This window comes from Danaus plexippus (assembly GCF_018135715.1).
Source record: "Danaus plexippus chromosome 13 unlocalized genomic scaffold, MEX_DaPlex mxdp_15, whole genome shotgun sequence".
Lineage (NCBI taxonomy): Eukaryota > Metazoa > Arthropoda > Insecta > Lepidoptera > Nymphalidae > Danaus > Danaus plexippus.
Window position 1 is genome coordinate 5,112,349 of NW_026869849.1, and position 19,613 is coordinate 5,131,961.

Consider the following 19,613-nt stretch of genomic DNA (forward strand, 5'->3'; position numbering starts at 1 on the left):
TTCGCTTATTAATAAATAATATTTGATTGCAAATTTATCTTTCATTTCTATATTCAATAGTTGAGTTATAATATTATATTATACAAGACAACCTGTTAATTTGGTAGGTATCTATCAGTATACTTTTACGTTAACACACATGAGGGTAGTTTTAAAGGCAGAGAAAACGAAGCTATTTTTAAAAAACAAAAGAAATTTAATGAGAAATGTACAAATGTTTTAAGCATCTGACATGTAATATAACATTTTTGGGATATAAAAAATTGGTGGATTACCAAAAAAAGGCTGAAGTGAGGGTATATTTACTTGTCAACCTGTGCAATGCCGGCTCGGAGGCGACCCGAACGTCGACGCCTTGCAGCGAAAGATACAACAGTATAACTCCAGCACTTAATTAATTTATAATAACTATAGCTTTCAATCATAATATAGAAATATAAAGTCCTTGAACTGATTTATTCAGGAATTAATACTCTAATTGGTAGTTCAGAAATAGGAATTCTGTCGTTAATTCTTAATCCCTGATTAAAGAATAAATAATTACCTCCTCGCATTCCTATATACAAATACGTTTTTTTCTGTTCCTATATACATGTAAGATATTGTCATTTTCAACTTCACTTATTAATCACAGAAATCGAGATATTAAATGCATGCTATATTATTAAAATGACATTTGATAAGAATTTGAGGCTTTTTAAGGGACGTTTAAAAGCTTTACATCACACCTCTTTGTAATATATTTGTTGAAGAGATTCTTTTTTTGTTCTGTAACTAAAACTAGTTCAGGTTTTTTTTTTCTGCTGACAAAAAAGGACGGCGTCAGTTAAACGGAATGTCGAAATTTAAACAATTTGATATAAAAAGAATTTAATACAATATGCTAGATAATGTAAGCTTGATGACGATAATTAAATGAGTAAGTGCAATAAGAAAACTGTCTTTGTGTCTCGAATATCGGTTAACCAAAAAATTTATTGTTCTAAAATCGGTTTCAGAGGTCTCATTGGACGTTATTGCTAAAAAGGAATAATGACTAATAAGGTGTTCTTTAGAATAGTTAAATAAGAAGAGTCTTTATCTAAGATCTGTATTTAAAGTGAAATCTTAAAGATATATGTAATTATATTTAAATGAAGTTTCAATCAAAGATGGCTACAAATATTAGTTTCTAGTAGGTACATGTGAGAAAAGTTTCAAGTCAGTTAGACGCAGTCACATCTATAAATGATACTAAAATGTATAATTTATTAAGCTATTAGAAATATATTTTACACTATTGCGGTACGTACAATACATTTAACGGAATATTGGATTTTATTTCACGATATTGTATTTGTGGATTTTATGTAACATAGTTAATACGATACTATTTTACATAGTGACCTTTAAAACATACTCACGAAATAAAATTTCTTGAAATAAAATTCTCAAGAATCGAATTGTAACATATGTATTCGTTAACACAGAAACCATTTTTATAAGATTATTTTATGGCATTGCTCCTTGTTTGACAACTCCGTATTTCTTTATGATGTTATTGAAGCACATTTTGTATTTATTTATTCTGTATACTAAATTGTTTAGTAGTGTTATAAAATTAAAGCAAAATTTCACAATTCACTACGCTTCATTAAATTATAATTAATCCTATTTAACATGGAGCGCTGTTTGAAATTTATACTTTAAAAATTATCCGTTATGTCATAACGAATTTGATTCTCAAAGTTTTTTTAATGATAACTTTATAACCGACGGTGTTTAGGTTGGTAATGTTTTTAACATAACATTTTAAATTACTTCGCAGTTTTCACGAAAAGATAACATACATCTTACCAAAGAATTGGCTGAAACTTAATTCATAAGTTCTTACATAAGATAACTTCTCGATAATCACGAAAATTTCTATAAGGAACCAGAAACTATAAGAACATCGTCTTAAAAACTAATATAACATTTCCATTTTTACCATACAGTGATCTTCTTAACTATTGATATTTGATAATACAACATGAAATCGATATTTAATTTTTTTCAGAAATAAAATAATCGCATTCCATACGCTTTATATACACGTACTAAAATAATATCTGTAATGTTTTGTTACTATAGATGGGTTTAAGTAAATAAATTAAAAAAGGCTATCAAGTTTCCTATTAAATGATTATATTATAAGGTTATCCTTGAAAAGTTTAATGTTCAAAAGCAGATTATTGATGTACCAAATAAACAAAAACAAGGAAATTTCTCTGTTGAATATTCTCTTTATAAACATTTAATTCCATTTGTAGATCGTTTTATGGTTAAATATAAGATAACATCTGCTGTAATAACAACAATAATTTTATTTTTTTACTTATTTTAGTCTATTTTCTACATAAAAACATGTTTCTCGTATCTTATAATGGTAATTGACTGACAAAAAACTGTTTGAGCGACGATAAATTTATCTGGTACGTTTATTTAACCCAGCACAATAATTCTCAAAGTTTTAAAACAATAAATAGTAGATTTTCAAAGAATAAGTTATGAGTAATCAACAGTAGGTGAAGTAACTATTTAATTGACGGTAGTTTTGAATATTTGTCATTTGTTTACGCTTATCATTATAAAATGTGACCACTGTGTTAATGAAGTTAGGAAATCGGTTTTATACTTAATAGGAGAATGGAAACGAATAAATTAAAGTATGTAATTTCATACTTATTATGCCAAATTCCCATATTTTAATCGTACTAGTAGATGTCAGTTAAATTAATTGTTTCCGAATTTATTAATACATGTTCTTGGTTGAAATAATTATCGTAACTATTTGTATTTCCAAACTCCGACATATAATATTGTTATATACATATTGTTATTATGTAGTTATATTTATTTTCATCAAGGTTAATATAATTAAAAAATAAATAAAATAGTGAACGAGAGCGATGCTGTGATATATAACGTTATCATAATTAGCGTAAAACTCAATAGCTACATGGAAATTAATATTTTTCCTCGTACTAAGTTCATAGATTATGTTAATCTTTGTTATATTTTAATTTGAGGGTATATTCGAGTTTAAAGAATTGTAAGTCACTCGTTAGCCGCATATAGATTTATATCTGTGTGTACATTTAGTATATATTGTGCCGCTAGCTCTGGAACTTTCTTTTAAATACTGGAGGCGTTTGGCGTTACACGTAATTAATAAAGCTATGGATACACTGCAATTTAATTATAACATGGACGAAGAGAAACCTTTATTCACAGCGTCGAGCGAGAATCAATGTATGACAAATAAAGTAAGTGAATCTTATTTTGAGTTGTTTATTATATACTTCGTTTATTTTTATAACAATATTATATTTAGACGTCGATAGTTGATATATGAATTTAAATTTTGATGCGATTAATCGATATGCGAGTTTTTTGTTATAGGAAAGTTTTACACAATCGGACAGAGCTATCAACGCTCCAGACAGTGCATTTTCACCGCTAGCTGCACCATTTCAGAGCAGAATGAACAACGGTCTCCTCAACATGATGCAACAAGAACCACGAGCCGCTGATACTGGTCCGTCAACATTCATGTATTTTCTTTGCTCTTTTATATATAATTATAACGTTGGCTTTATACAATGATATCTAAGACTAATTTAAAATTAACATTATCGGATAGCTACGTGTTTTTTTATTTTGTACCGTGGCCACGGGCCGACGAGTTGAGATTCATAGTAGCAGTAGTTATCCGAGAATATTAGTTTTATTAATTGGCTATATATACTTCGTACATTTTTTACACGAAAAATGTCACAAATTAAAAACCTAAACTGGATCGCAACCTGTTTGTATTTTTAAACGACGTTTTAAACGACTAATAATTTCTAGTTTTTCATTCATATCGAATGAAGTCGTAGCTAAATAAAAAACTTTATATGTATATATGAATGTCCATAAATTAAAGGATACGCAGACACTATCTGCGTCTAATTTGATAACACAAATTTTAGTTCGATTGCCGAATCGAATTGTATTTAAAGTGGTTTTCGTTTCCAGCGCCCTCCGCCGCCGATTTAGATGACGTCTTGGTGAATCTCCGCATTAATGGCAACGAGCCAATATTTGACGAAATGGATCAGAATTCGCAAAATTACTTTAATATGGGTACGAGTGATTTTATAATCGAATTTATCGTTTCGCGGATGGCTTAAAGTGAAATACTGTAGGAATTTTAAAAAGATGTCTCGAACAAAAAACATCGTAATGAATCATTTTCAGAAGCTGTGACTTTGGCTGTTATCCAATGAAAATGGCAATATATTTTCTATTTTTTAAAGTTGGCCAGCAAAGATTTATCGCTTTCAACAAAATTTATGGTTTTATCTAGTAATTCATCTTATTATTTTGGCAGGGGGGAGCAGAACTGATACGATGGCGGGATCTCATTCTAATATATGGGCTGAAGGATCTACACCTTCGGGGTCTAGGAATGGAGAGATGATTGACACCTTCGATTTCCTTATTAAGAGTGAGTAAAATTGTAATAAAATTTAATGTCGACAATTTTACAAATAAAAACAGTCGATTAAGTTTTTGTTACAATAACCGAAGTTAGGCGAGAGTAAAGGTTTAATAGGTTTAATTAATATCTTGCTTAACCACATTTGGTAAGTTTATTCCTTGGGAGTTATTTCTCAACCTGTAAAAAAAGTCGACGTAAACTTTATTTGGTTGTAATCGATCCTAGCGCTCGATATTAACTAATTAATGAATATAACAGGTCTCTCTGCGGCCAACAATTACGTGTCCATGTTGACTAGAGAGCAGTTATCTGTGCTCCGGTGTATAAGACCAAGTCTCTTGTACGAAATGTTGCAGGAGGTTGCTAAGGTCCGTAGTGACAAGCGAATGAGACGAGCTCTTCCTAACGTAAGTTCACGATAACAGAATAATGAAGACATTTTCGTGTTGTCCCAAAAACCTAGTTATATTATTGAATTCGGTAGGTTTTTGCTGTTAAGTATATAGTTTAAATAAATTTTATTCATTTGAGGAGATAGAAACGTTTATACTGCTTACATGAAACTAGTTAATATATATGAAAACAAATAGAAAAAATGCATTCTTAATGAGTACGTAATTTTATTAAACATTTTACGAATTATAATAATAGTTTCAGAAAGTCAAGCGCTTGTGTGTGTTATTAATGTAAATTTTACTGAAATGTACCGCGATAATGAAAAACCGCAGCAAATTGATAAAATGTTTTTTTTGTATAGTTTTTCTATCGAGATATTAAATTTAAAATCCTATTTTGGCAAAGACGAAAGGGATATTTTGTTGTTTTAAATCTATTTTCTTTTGTATTATCTTTATATCTGCATGTATTTATCAGGAGTGTGCTTTTTGCAAAAACAACGGTGAGAACGAAGAGTCGTACACATCGCACGCGTTGAAGGACTGGCGCGGACGTGTCGAGTGTCCCGTGCTAAGAGCGTTCCGCTGTCCACGGTGCGGCGCGACCGGGGACAGAGCTCACACGATCAAGTACTGCCCCGAGAACGGAGACGCCGGTGAGATCACATACCTACATCTGATGTATAAAGATCACGCTTATTATATATCAAATATGTGGACACGGAACGGTCGTTTAAATTAAACCGATCAAATTATTTAAAAAAGAATTTGTCCGGAACCACATTTCTACAGATATATTGACTTTAAATTAAAAAAATCGGTAAAAATATGCCTATTCGGTGTTGGATCCATATTTATTTATCTCAAAACTTTGTTTTTTTTCTTAAAAGTTAGTCTTATAAGACTAAAATTTAGCTTGCGACAAAAAGAAAAAATTGCAGCATAAAATTAAGTCTGAATGTCAAACACATACTATATCTACGACATCTATGCTTTTCATCTATATACTCTGTATGCTCTTCATCATCTTTAGGTATGGACCGTGGTGGTCTACTATCTCGTCGTCGCGCGCCTTCCGGTTTGCTTCTTGGTAGAGCTGGTTGCAGCACCCCGACACCCACACAGTCACCATCTGTCAATCAGCCGTCATTGTGGTCTAATTTCGGCATAAACTAAACCTAAATTTTCAAATTAGGTTCACTTACACGGAGTAAGAATTTAAAATAAACAGCGAAGTATAGCCACGTTCGAGTCAGTTAATTTATCTATATCTTAAAAGTTAATTAAAATGATATGTAACTTTCATTAAGTTATAAGTGAATTATCGACAATGTTTGTTTTAGGTCATACCTATCCCGTATTACGAATCGCCTCTTATTTTATAATTTTGTTAGAATAATCGCTTTAAAATTAATTGTTTACATTAGAGTCCTCTTAATATTTGCGAGACAAGTTCATTTTACTACTACGTAAGTAGAATTTTGAACGGAGTGCATTTAACGTTGATCTAACCACTTCATACAGGTATGCCGGCCATATTGTGTATGAAAAAGTCAAATATCGACTGTGCAAGACGACTTTGATGTTCAATATTTTTCATTGGGTTTTTTGTTTTTTTTTTTGATTTACATAAAATTAATCGTTTTAATTAATTTATAACATCATTCGTTTATAATTCAATCATTGCAATCGGAAATTTTTTCAATGAATTATCAATAATACAGATGATATATATTATAAATCTATTAATTCTGAATAACTAATGGCAACACCATCAATTAATGCTTCTCCAATCGCATTAAATTAACGCAAGATTTTTAACCAATGAAAAATGTTTAGTTTCCTCGGTGTGGGTTTTTGGGTTTTAATAAAAGATGTAAGCAGATGTAACATATTTTTTTTTTATTAATTTCAGAGTATTATATCCCTTATGAATGCAACATGTATACACTAGTTAAATATCTACAGTCCATTTAAGATTTTATTCGAATGGCACAAGGTTCAATTTAATTTAGTACCATTTCATCAACATACATTTTAAGAGCTTTAATACTAATCAAAAGATCACTATCCATTCGTTGTAAAGCTTGAGTTGGTGATTTGATCACACAAAAAAAAAGATTATTTAGTTATATTCATGATTATTATTTTTTTGCAAAATTAATATTACACCAATGTATAACAAGCTTAATTATTGTAACAGTGAACGGTGTATACATTTATAAATTCGTTAACATTTTATATGAATGTAGCATTTATATAACAATTAAGGAAAAATGTGACAAAAAAGTGTGGCAAGTTTAATTATTTACAACGACACCTTAATTAATACTTAAAAAAAAATATATAAAAAAATAAATCGAGATTCATTATGATAAAATTCCTTGTTGTGGTATGGAATGACAGCTGATTCCTTGTGGAGGAATGTATTATAGTATATAAAAAAAAAAATTGTATCAAAATCTTTCAATTAAATGGAAGTGTTACTCATATAATTATTCACTATCTATAAACATATAAATCATCCTGTATATAGCATATCCTATAATCGTCTATCATTATTTATCTTTGGTTTTTTTATAAAACGATTGAAATCACATAACCGCTATATGGCCTAAATATTTTTTATCATTACATATTACATCATAGGAAGATATGGTCAAGTCTATACAATAGGAATTTGGCAGAGTATATAGAACAGATCGATCACTTATAACAACCCAAAAACAATAAAATGAGCTAAATATAACAAATAATTCAATAGCCACATACCAATAAATGCATTGACAATGTTTACAACAGACCTATATCATAGGTGTATAAATAACAGTTAGAGATGTGCCTAGTGAAAAACATGTATATCGATATTAAAATTTTTACTCAACAACATTAACGGTTTTAAATAATTGATTACGCTTGAAACTATCTCGGACACGAATATATTATAATGTCATAGTTTTCCATAGTTATGTTTAAAATTCCACCTATGCACCTAGAATATAAGGTGGATAATCCGTCGACATAGTAAGGTGTACTCGGCACATCACTAATCACCGCATCACTGGTCTCGCCACCACAGCTGTAGTCGCCGAAACTTTCTGTGCCTTCGTCATTCACTGGTTTGTTCACCTACAACGGAAATGACAACTTTACATTCACACAAAATGAAAAAGGCATTCAATGCGAAGGATTTCCTAAATAGAAAACATATAAAAAAGGTTTTTTTAACACTTATTTGCTTAATCTGTTCGCTAGTAGTGTGCGTGTTTATTTGTAGATGTTGTACGTATGTGTGTGTACGTCTGCTATATGTGTCGTGGTGCGTGTGCGTGTATGTGTGTGTGTGAGCGTGTATGTGTGTGTGTGTGCGTGAGCGTGTATGTGTGCGTGTGTGTGTAGATCTCACCGTCGTTGTTGTTGTGCCGCGCCCGCACGAGCCTCTCCGGGTGCGAGTGAGCCAGCTGCGTGTAGTCTCTGAACACCTCGTTGTACGTGTCGTCGTTGGAAGCCATCTCACTCTCGCGCATCTCCTCGTTCAGCTTCGTCAGACGGAGACTGAAATATTCATTTTATCCCTTTATTTCATTTCATCGCTCTATATAAAACGCGCTTAAGTTCCGTAGTTTTTTTCACATCTTTAATCTTTAAAAAGTTCTAAAAGCACCGAAATAAGACACGTGTTACTAAAAGAGACCGCGGTCCACATTCTAGTCGACGGATAATCTAAGCAGAATAGTGTATCTCACTATTAAACGGTAAGATATCGATAGAATAATAATATAATATCACGAATGAAGAAATGAACATCGTCTTTGAGTTTTATTTTCAAGACGGAAGAAACAAGAACATTATTTATAACAATTCTTTCATTCAATCATCATGAACTGTAAGAAAGTCAAGACGAGAGCTCTGTTTTCACATAAAAAGCTCTCAACAAGTTAGGTTTAGTTATATTATGAGTTCACTAACAGCGTGACGATATCCGCGTTGGCGTGCGACACAGCCATGTCCAGCGGAGTCCGACCCTCTTTGTCGCACAGCGACTGGTCGGCCTTGTAGCGCAGTAGGAGACACACCTTGTATGGACAAACATATATTATTAGTATAAAATTAATATTATCGAGTTACTACGTATACTATGTCTCGTCCGCTCGATCACGGTGGCTGCAAGGTAACCGTGACGTCGGGAGTATGTGGTTTAAAATTATAATAACAGCGTGGTCGTGCGAAAATATTAGTTTTATTTAAATGAATACTCGCGAAAGTCTTAGATCTCATTATATTATTACGATTCAAAATAATATATATATAAAAGTCTTAGATCTTATTATGATAATATTACAATCTAAAATAATATATATATATATATATATATATACACAAACACACACATCTTTAGTTGCCGCTACAAAATGACTACCTTCATTACGAGTCTACATTTATGAAAAGATAATAATATAATGTATGTTCCTTTAAAATGTATATAATCATAGGATTTATATTTTTTACATATTTTGTTGCTGTGGAACACATTTTAAATTGCTAAAATGTATTTTTTTATTTATAAGGGATTTTTTATTTCGTTTTATCTACATACAATATGATAGCATCGCAGCCAGGCACAATTGGTTGCCAGTGAATTTAATTAAATTATTGTTAATTTTTATAAAATAAATAACAATGCATGTAAGGAAATCTAAAACCTACAGGCGCCATGCACGCTGTCGCAGACGGGTCAGAAGTGAATATTGCGATCTGTTTAGATGTTCATGACGTAACGGAAGTTTTTTTATATCAAAAGGAAGCTTTTTTTAATGATATATTGCTGCATGTGACAAAATAACCGGAAATTAAGAAGTACATACACAAATAACTTAATGTCTACGTGGATTCAATTAAGCAACTCTCCCCCCCCACCTCTTCTAAGTTACCCCCCACAGACTAACCTGCCCGGTGTGTCCCGCCTCGGTAGCGAGGTGTAGCGGCGTCATACCGTCCTCGTCCTGACAATTCAGCTTGCTACCGTTCAAAAGTAGGAACGAACACGCCATCACTGAACCCTGACACACGAAAAACATATCCTCTATGTAAATACTAAACTTATATGTGAGAGGGTTTGTGAGGAGATATACAACTAACGCTGAGTACGGCTGCGTGGAGAGGCGTGCGACCGCCGCGGTCGCTGTGGGACACGTCCGCGCCCGCCGCCAGCGCTGCTCGCATCACACACACGTTGTGAGCTCGGGCAGCGCGGGACAGCACCGCGCTCGCCGACAGACTCGATATATCCTCAGCGGCTGGCGGCAAGAACTAGGTTACACACCTACATACACAGCCAGGTAACTCAACATATCACCGGCTATGGAGACATGCCGAGTGTAATATATGGAAAACGTAATTAAAACACGTATATGTTAATATAAGTAATTCCTCGCGTATGGGATAAGCATAATAATAGCGAAGATGTGACGAAAATTGTATGTTACAAGTGGCGCCGCGCGTGGGGTGCTGACTTAACATATTGAAATACTAAAATACTTAGAATTATTTTTATGAACGATTATAATTAATTGTGATACTAAATTGTGATATTGCAGTGGCAACATCTAAGTATAAATTTATATTTGAAAACTTAAAATACTGGCGGCCATTTTGTAGGATATTACTAGAAGGAACGCTAAACATTAAGGATCGAGCCTGAAACTCTATTTCGGATATATAAATGTAGTATACCTAGTTAAAGGTTTGGGCCTGTCCAGAATTAACAAGAACTCATTTTTAGAACTTACATCGAAGGCAGCCCTAGTAGGTTTGTTTCCAATTTAGTTAAGTAGAGAGAGGAGCTTGGACAGTGGAGGTGAGCGTTTAACGCTCTTTAGTTAGGGGCCCCTTAAAACTTCACCTGGGTCGCAAGTCCCAGGCACTGTTGAAGCTCCTCTCCCTGCAACGCGATGGACCCGGCACCCGCACGGTGGATCCATGGAATGCTGATAAGTTTCGTCTCTGGTAGGTGTTGTAAGTGACAGTTACCTATGTCATCGTCCTCGCCCTCAGTGGAGTCGTGGTCGGAGGGCAGCGCGAGGTGCAGAGGCCGAGGAGCGACCAGCTCCGTCCCTATCAACAGCACGGGGCTGCCGGACGATGAGCTCTCTGAATGATACACATAACACAACATTAATAATCAACTTATTTGTTCCGATTATTCGTCACCAGACGCCACGTGTTTTATTTAATTTTTTAAGAAAATTTAAAAAGATAATAATAATTAGATGTACTTTTTTTATTTTTATTATTTTTTGTTAGTAAAACGTATGTTTTATACTCCTCGTTGTCAATGTTCTTGCTATACTTGGTGTGTTTTTTTTTCTAATGTAAGGTGTTTCTAGTAATACAGTCCATGTAACTGCGGAAACCGTTCTGGTGAAATGTTTTTAACGTTACGAAATAATTTATCGTAATATAATCTGTGTGTTTCCCCATGAATAAATAAATATCACGCCAACAAAACTCTGTATAACACGCACAAATTATGATATGTGGAATCGGTACTGTTTGAGCTATGAGACGCTTACAATTTAAATGACAAGGCTCATACTATTAAAAATATCTGTGTGCGTGTGTGTGTAATGAGCGTGTGTGCGTGTGTGTGTAATGAGCGTGTGTGCGTGTGTATGTAATGTATACGCTCCGCACCGCTCGTGTTGCTGTTGACGTCACTCTTCTCGTCGGGGATCGTCTCCGGCACAGCGGCGGGGGCGCGCACTCTGACAACGAAATTAAACATTTTACTCTCGTTATTTTCATTAATAACCGCACTATGTAATCAACTTTACTCATTATCGTATAATATACATATTATTTTCAGAACAGACTATATCACACACAGACTATATTATCTAAATCTAAAATATTTATTATTTGTGCTAATAATATATAAAATGGATTTATCATGTAAATTTAAACTATATAGAGATTGATATATATACTATAAGCTAACTTTATGTATATAAGGTGCAGTATATAATAACCTCCGCCTGGCCCGCCTCACGGACCACCTCCTGCCGTTCCTGAGCGGCGTTTCCTGCACCTCCATGTTGGTGTGTATGATGTCACGAACGAACTCTAGCTTAACGTACTTAGCTCTTATCCACGCCTCGCGGACAGATCTGTAAAACATAGACGAAATTATATATATATATATATATATATATAGGTACATACTAAATATTATCTTTATAACACACTCACGTCTCACAATCCGGCGAAGCTCGAGTAACTGTTGCACCCTCAGTATTAGCTTCGTATATTAAATTAACTACCTTATTACCTAACTCAGCCATTACCTGAAATATTTAATGTTATAAGAATAAAAGATTACGTGTTTATCATAAATATTTCATATATGTAAACTAACCTTTATAATGTCTGGTTCCCAGTCGTCTAGCGTTAGTGATCGCACTTTGCTGACGTGGACACCGAGAGAGCGATGTATGCCCGAACATTCTGCAGGAAACAAAATGGCGACGAATATTCACATCTACCAAATATATAAAACCTCACACAATACCTCCCACCCGATAGGTCGATTGATAACAAATAGATTGCTCATACGATTGATGTATGGACACTATGGCTCAGTTTGTAATACGACTGGAGAGATATCTCCGAGCCGCCTGTTCGAATCTTCATACAGTCGACGAATATTATATTGGTCACCTTTTATCTTAAGTAATTTATAGTTGTATAAGCGAAAATTGAACTAAGAGAATAATCTGTAAGCTATCAGTCTAATAGAAATTTATAACTTATCCAGTTGACTAAGTCAATCAATAGACTATTATGACGTACGTTAAAACTAAAATATTGTTGAGTACATTGATTTAGTGACGATGAAAAAGTAAATAACTTTATATGGATATCGATAGTTATCGTGGACAAAACTTAGAACACTGGTATACCTATACACAGCGTTATTCCCAGGTTGATGCTGGCCCAGCGCGGGTTGGGGGCGCCACAGTCGCAGCACTCGTTGTTGCCGGGTATACTCAACAACTGCTCCCAAATCCTGGAGTGTATTTGAGCGAGATTTCAATAATTAAACTTCATGCATCCATATATACACAGTACATATAGCTGTATGCTCAGTCCAAGCTTGCATCGAGTATCGACACACTACAAGGGAAGCGGTCACAATTTTTAATACATAAATCCTCTCACTGTAAGTTACCGAATGACGAACGTGAAACGCTTGGTATGAAGTGCGATGATGCGAACTCGTGCTAAGCGTTATGCTGTGACGCGTGACCGCGACCACACGTTAGGAACGCATACATTATAATACATGTTACTCTGAGGTATGAGCTGTGCTGACCTTGTAAAGTTTCATTGAAAATGATTCAGTACCTTTTGAATTATATATACTATTATATATATATTACCTTATTTTAAATAAAACTAACATTTTCGGATTACTACGGCGTATTTTAATATTTTTAAAAACTACATACCGACGTTTCTGTTACTTTGCAGCAACCGTGAACCGTGAACCGCTATCACGGCAGACGAGGTGTAATTATGTCACAGTAAAATACGCGTAATAATTCGAAAATATAAGTTACGTTTAAATGAATAATCGATAAAAAAATCTTAGATCTCATTACCTTATTTTCTTCATAGCAGGTGTCAGGTTATGTTTGCTGGTCTGTTTGGTGTCGTCGGGTACCAACACCATCTGCGAGTCCGGGTTGTCCCTGCTCTGTCCCTGCTGTATGGCGGACCGTATACCGTTCTGTAGCGCTGCTATCCACGAGTTCAACATTTCCTCCGAATCCGCCTGAAGCATGTGACTCCTGGGAATACGTTATGTACTATAGGAATAATCATAAAAACTATTTAGAAAATTCATTTTTCTGAGCTTTAATGAAGTCTCGAATGAAAATCCAAATTAATATATATTTTATTAATTTTACAACAAAATATTCACTTATCGCACAAAGATATTTGCAGTATTAATATAACGTAATGAAGTGATCCGAATTTAAACAACATGTTAATTAATATACAATACAAGAAAACATACAAGGCATATTTGAACCAATTAGTTGTCGGCTTAAATGAAAACACACACACATGCAGACATATGTATGTGTGTGTTTCATATGTATTTGTGTGCGTATGTGTGTAATGACTCACTTTGATGGTGATAGTACTTCAAAACAGAACCTCCTCTCCCCGTCGTACACAGGTTTGACGGTACACAGGCGCAAATCCTCTTCCATAACAGTAACGTTCAATTCACCGGTTCTTTTCCTTTAGAAAAAAACAATAAACACATATATAGTTCGTACACTTAAAACCTTTTTAAAATATTTGAAATGATTTTTTTTTTTAATTTTATATGTAAAATAGCCGAAACGTCAAGTAAATCAAACAATAAAAATGATTTTCATTTAAAATGAAAGGCCGCTTTATTAAAAGCCGTTAATTAAATTAAAATAAAAAAAAACAATTGTTCAAACCCATGACAACCTTGACCTACTTTCGGTACACAAAGCCTTGGGGTCAGACTCACCTGTAGACGAGTCGGTTATCGTATAAATAGAACCATCTTCTGTTCCAGGTCTTGAAGGCGTTGGACGTTCGCTTGAACAGGTACCCCTGCATCCTGGGCATGTTCTTCAGACACGGGCTGATCGTACCTTCCTTCTCACCGTCACTGCTCATGATACAACTTGGTAGCACAGTATCCTTGCTATTAACTATAGTATGACGATTTTCCATCTCTTTGTCCAGCGACTTAGTATCGTTACGCATTGTTGCAATCTAAAATGTATGTAATTGATATTGATGTGTAATTGGTGGATGGATTTTCTTTCACAACTAATTGAACGTGAGATTAACGCGTAACACGCTCGCTTGTTGGTTAGACTATTTACGGTATGCATTCTGTTGATTTTAACTGCAATGTTTTATACAAAATACCAACAAAAAAAATATATAATCTATTATTAATATAGATTAAAAGAATATATGGTATTTGATAATATTTAAAATATTACGTTATTATCTGTTTTTTTTTAAATATATATAAGGTGTGTCTTTGTGTTAGTCACGTAACGCGACACCGTACAAAGACACCGTCCTCATAAAATACAATGTTATATCATCACACGCATATATGTCAAACTAAGTAGTTATACAATTATTTTGATTGGTGGATGACTGTATGCAATCATGGCTAAGTTTATTTAAGTATTACTTTTGATTACGTATTGCATGATGTTATCCAAATATTTTAATTTGAATGGCAGTTTTGCAAATAAATATAAACAATTACCTCGTCAGCGGTGGATTTAAGAAATGGTTCCAAATCTTCGGACAGATCGGCGCCCTGGTGATTGTATGTGCTACAGGCTTGCAAATACGATAGGAACTAATAACGAAAAAGACAAAAATATATATTTTAATATAAATAAATTTACTAATTTATTAAATAGTTAATTCCTTTTTTTTAAGTGCAAAGGAAAGTTGGTCACGATAATAATACTGATTACATTAGTACAATTATCTGTGACAATAGAGTTCGTATTTTTTTAAATACTGTATTAATTATACAGCCAAAGTGAATAATAGTCTTAATAAACCTTCGTAGATATTGATTACTATATAATCTATGACTAACTTAGGTACTTAATGCAATATTATTTCTTCTAGGAAACTAATTTAATACTGACGTCACTACATATAAAGTTCATTTTTTAAATAATTATAATCACATAATACAAACTATATAGTAATAAATCTATACGTGACCGATACTAAAAATATCGGAATAAAATAAAAAATGTATTCTAAAACATATTTGTATTGTATTTGTCACGAAAAAAATTTTATATAACATATAGCACTCACTTTATAAAAAACAATAAAAAATTTGCATCCTCATATATAACACGATGAAAACAAACACAGTCCTTTCACTGGTGACACAAGGTTTCACTAAAACGGAACTCATTGGATTGCGAGAAGCGTTTCGTTACTCCTGCGCAACATCGCGACTAAAAACAAATCTATAAATCCTCGACACTTCGACTATCATGATTCATGACTAATTGCCTATAGATATTGGTTATCGCATCACGTTCCTATACAAAATGTCAGGTTATTATTTTTTTTTCTAATAATTTTATTTATACGCAGCGACGAGTGAAAGTATTATTTACTGTTAGAATTTTCGACTTGTTTCTACATACTATCGTGACCGCAAAGAAGTAATTTGATGTTTAGTATTCTAGTAATTTAATACTGTGACGTTCTGTATGCTTAGTCCGAGCTAGCATCGTCACTCCATATACGAAGTTTTTCCCGTTTCTCATTCAATTAGCCACGTTAATAATAATAAACATTATGTGAAAAAATTTATAAGTCAAAAGTTTTGAACGCTTCGTAAGTAGCATTACGACGACAACTTCGACTAAGCCATAGTATTCTGATACAATAAGCTTAGTAAGTTTTCTGTTAATATGAACATCTGTAATAGATTGTTTAGTTAAATATGATAACATACATTTATGATCTTCAAGGTCACTATTTAATTTTTATTAATAATAATCGGATATAAAGTTTTAACAAAACCGGATTAAAGAGTCCGCTGATTAAAACCGATAAATTTTCAAAGAAATTATCGATATTCCATTATATTCACTGCCTTAATACAATGAATACACAAACTATGTATTTAATCGTTACAATCTATGTGACGAGATAATCTACAACAACAGGAAAAAATGCAAAAATAATTGCCTTTCAAATTGCGTAAATAGTGTAGAGAAATACTCTTAAAAAAATCAACACGTCCGTAAATATGATTACATATATAAAATAAAAATACATCAAAGTTATTTCATATCATCACAAGTCGTAATCAATTATATTCATTTCTCGGTCTCTGAGTCACGAGTTTCCGTAAACTTGCGTAATAATGCACCTGTATAATATGCATTAACAATTGCTTACGGCTGTTTGTTTTCAACCATGTTGTTTGTAGTTACATTGAATTAAAAAGTGTTTTTTTTTTTTTTTCAAATTTATTTGCGATTTTTTATAGACAATTCGTTTACAATTTAATTATGTATTTTATTTTATAAATTTATTGTGAAAAAATATAACCTGATATATACCATTTTCAATAAATTTATATAGCAAATCTTATCTATCAATGGCTTACAATATGTTTGCCATATATATATGTCTTAAACATAAAGATGATATTTATTTATAGCAAAAAAATTTTCTTCTTTCTACATATATATTGATATAATACTCACCGTAGCCAATATCTCATGACGTTTCCTCACTTGAAGCATCGTAATCTTCTGGACATGATCCAGTGCTGTGTGCCGGAAACACGATCGAGTGGCAAGTAAGAGATTCATGACTTCTTCCACATCAGTGGACTTATGACGAGATACCTGCGTCATATTAACTTTAAAATGTAATACTCATGTCTCAGAATGATTTAAAAATTCAATATGAAATTAGGTCAAATAATACTTTTTTTTTATTTATAATCCATTTTTAAACAATGCCATTTTGTAAGAGTATAAAGTGTAATAAAAAAGTATTTATTAGAACAAAGTTATACTGATTGTGTTAAACCTTTGTCTTATTAAAAATTGTAACAAACATTACATAATTTAAAACCACAAGGTTTAATATTTCGCTGGCATATAAATGAACATAAAGTAGGTTGATTAATTAAAATCATATACTTCTATATATTTTATATGTGAAAGTAACAAAGCTATTATTCATATAATAAATTTACCTGAGAATTTCTATTTAATACTATATCCAATTCATTTGAGATTTTATCAAAATGATGTTTGCTTTCTTTCACACCTTTAATGTCACTGAAATTAAAATCGCACATTGAATGGTTGTATATTAAAATTAACATTAAATTATCATACATTACATGAGTCAGAACATAAATTTGCTTTACATTGATGATAGTGAATAATATATGCATAAAAAATAACATGAAACACAAAGATTATATGAAAAACTTTAACAAATTCCTTCACACCAGATCAAACTGTAAACTGTAAAGCAATTGAACTTTAATATAAACAAAGATATGCCATGTGGCTCATAAAATTCTATTAATGTTCCTCACTTTATCAGGTACATGTATGCACTGCTAACAATAATATCATCGAACATTAATAAGTCTTTTTAAGATATAAAAATATAATTTTTTAATGAAATAATATGTATTACTGTAAATTTTCTTTCAAAATCATTTATAAATACTAAGCTTCAAAGATTAATTGAATGTTTACTTACACTTTAATAAAAGCTGTAAGGTTCTTAAGTATTGTTCTTGAGGCTTGATCCAACAGTATTGAATGGAACTTGGTCATTTCTTGCAAAGCATGTATCATTCTATGCAATGCTGACACCACAGTTGAATCTTCTGAAAAGCTACTGCTCAGATCCCACAGAGCATTTGTGAATGTGCTAAAAATATTTATTTAAAGATAATTATATTAAATATAGTCAATTATGCATCAAACAATAAAAAAAGGTACTAAAAAAAATTATATATGTCAAGTAATCTAAGTATTGATTACTGGTATTTATAGTACACTGCAGAAGGCCATATTTCATTGTTATTACTCCAACCACTAATTAAATTAACACAACGCCATTCATCAGTTATAAGACTGTGGTGTATCTAACATAATCACATTTTTTGTGTTACTTTACCATAAAGCCATTTAATGATTAAAAAAAAAAACAATAACAAATACCTTCTATGATTCATATATGTTTTGCCCGATTCAATCATAACAGAACAAGTCTTGAGAACTTTATCAAGCTTTTGTTCCAAACCTTCAATGTTAGCCTCTTCGGTTTCCAGCTGTTCCCTACGTTAAAAATATTTGTTAATCAAGACACAGAACACGTACGAAATTTCACTTTCTATCGACAAACTTTCCGTACTCACCTAAATTTGGGTGAATCTCTGAGACATTCATCAAAATCTATTAGAGGCTTCATTTTCACCTCTGAAGTTCTGTATATAAATTAAAAAATCACGAACAAACGTTCATTGTCTTTGTTATCACTGGATGTACAATTGTACAGTTAGACTCTTCAGAGTTCCGACAATTCTTTTTATCAAAGTAAACCAACTACACTAACCACAGATTCACATCAATTGATCAAAACCAGCATATGTCTCGCTGAGTAGAGACAGCTGACAAATTCATATGACAGTTTTATTTTGTTACGTCAATTTTTTGTTTATATGAGTACTTATTTGGAATACGAAATGATATGACGTATAGTTAAGGGTAAACAAATGTTTACTAAGAACATTGTGTTATGAGAAACAATTTAGCTTACGAGAGAACAAAATTATAAAACTCTAAGGACAGAGTTCATTATTTGCACAGATTCTGATTAATGGTTGCAAATCAAATACAATTAACATGACTACGAGGACCATGTAATAAGATCTAAGACTTTTGCGAGTATTCACTGAAATATATATAATATTTTCGGATTTACTACAAGATTTTAATTATTTTAACTTCGTACTCCCTACGTTTCTATAGCTTTGCAGCAACCGTGATTAGGGGAAGACGAGATGAGAATTTTCTCATTCTCAACAATGATCTAGTTAAAATAATTAATTTTATTTC

At 32.4% G+C, this 19,613-nt stretch overlaps 2 protein-coding genes across 3 annotated transcripts; one reads left to right on the plus strand and one right to left on the minus strand.

Moving 5' to 3' along the window:
• Positions 1 to 905: 905 nt before the first annotated feature.
• Positions 906 to 6,792, plus strand: LOC116770390 (uncharacterized). The gene is made up of 8 exons (XM_032661845.2): positions 906 to 919; positions 3,142 to 3,287; positions 3,424 to 3,559; positions 4,042 to 4,149; positions 4,397 to 4,513; positions 4,766 to 4,914; positions 5,381 to 5,558; positions 5,936 to 6,792. The coding sequence occupies exons 1-8, from the start codon at positions 916 to 918 to the stop codon at positions 6,076 to 6,078; spliced, it is 981 nt and encodes a 326-aa protein (XP_032517736.2). The 5' UTR covers positions 906 to 915; the 3' UTR covers positions 6,079 to 6,792.
• Positions 6,783 to 19,138, minus strand: LOC116770087 (arf-GAP with coiled-coil, ANK repeat and PH domain-containing protein 2). 2 transcript variants are annotated; one of them, XM_061527685.1, is made up of 20 exons: positions 18,914 to 19,138; positions 18,717 to 18,833; positions 18,250 to 18,423; positions 17,729 to 17,813; positions 17,229 to 17,372; positions 15,239 to 15,334; positions 14,474 to 14,724; positions 14,095 to 14,211; positions 13,563 to 13,751; positions 12,861 to 12,967; positions 12,317 to 12,405; positions 12,151 to 12,245; positions 11,931 to 12,068; positions 11,596 to 11,666; positions 10,933 to 11,052; positions 10,042 to 10,199; positions 9,849 to 9,962; positions 8,872 to 8,978; positions 8,309 to 8,457; positions 6,783 to 8,031 (listed from the first exon to the last, which is right to left on the minus strand). In XM_061527685.1, the coding sequence occupies exons 1-20, from the start codon at positions 18,964 to 18,966 to the stop codon at positions 8,012 to 8,014; spliced, it is 2,394 nt and encodes a 797-aa protein (XP_061383669.1). In that variant the 5' UTR covers positions 18,967 to 19,138; the 3' UTR covers positions 6,783 to 8,011. The 2 variants fall into 2 exon arrangements, with proteins under 2 accessions (XP_061383669.1, XP_061383670.1); XM_061527686.1 differs by lacking the exon at positions 18,717 to 18,833.
• Between the last annotated feature and the right edge of the window lie 475 nt (positions 19,139 to 19,613).

Bases quoted from the DNA above. Each gene is read 5' to 3' on its own strand.
- LOC116770087 (XM_061527685.1), bottom strand. From the start codon at position 18,966: ATGAAGCCTCTAATAGATTTTGATGAATGTCTCAGAGATTCACCCAAA. The intron at 17,814-18,249 runs GTAAGTAAACAT...TTTTAATTTCAG, and splicing joins CTTACAGCTTTTATTAAAGT to TGACATTAAAGGTGTGAAAG. The intron at 8,458-8,871 runs GTTAGTGAACTC...TGAATATTTCAG, and splicing joins AACGCGGATATCGTCACGCT to TCTCCGTCTGACGAAGCTGA.
- LOC116770390 (XM_032661845.2), top strand. The intron at 3,288-3,423 runs GTAAGTGAATCT...TTTTTGTTATAG, and splicing joins ATCAATGTATGACAAATAAA to GAAAGTTTTACACAATCGGA. The intron at 4,514-4,765 runs GTGAGTAAAATT...TGAATATAACAG, and splicing joins CTTCGATTTCCTTATTAAGA to GTCTCTCTGCGGCCAACAAT.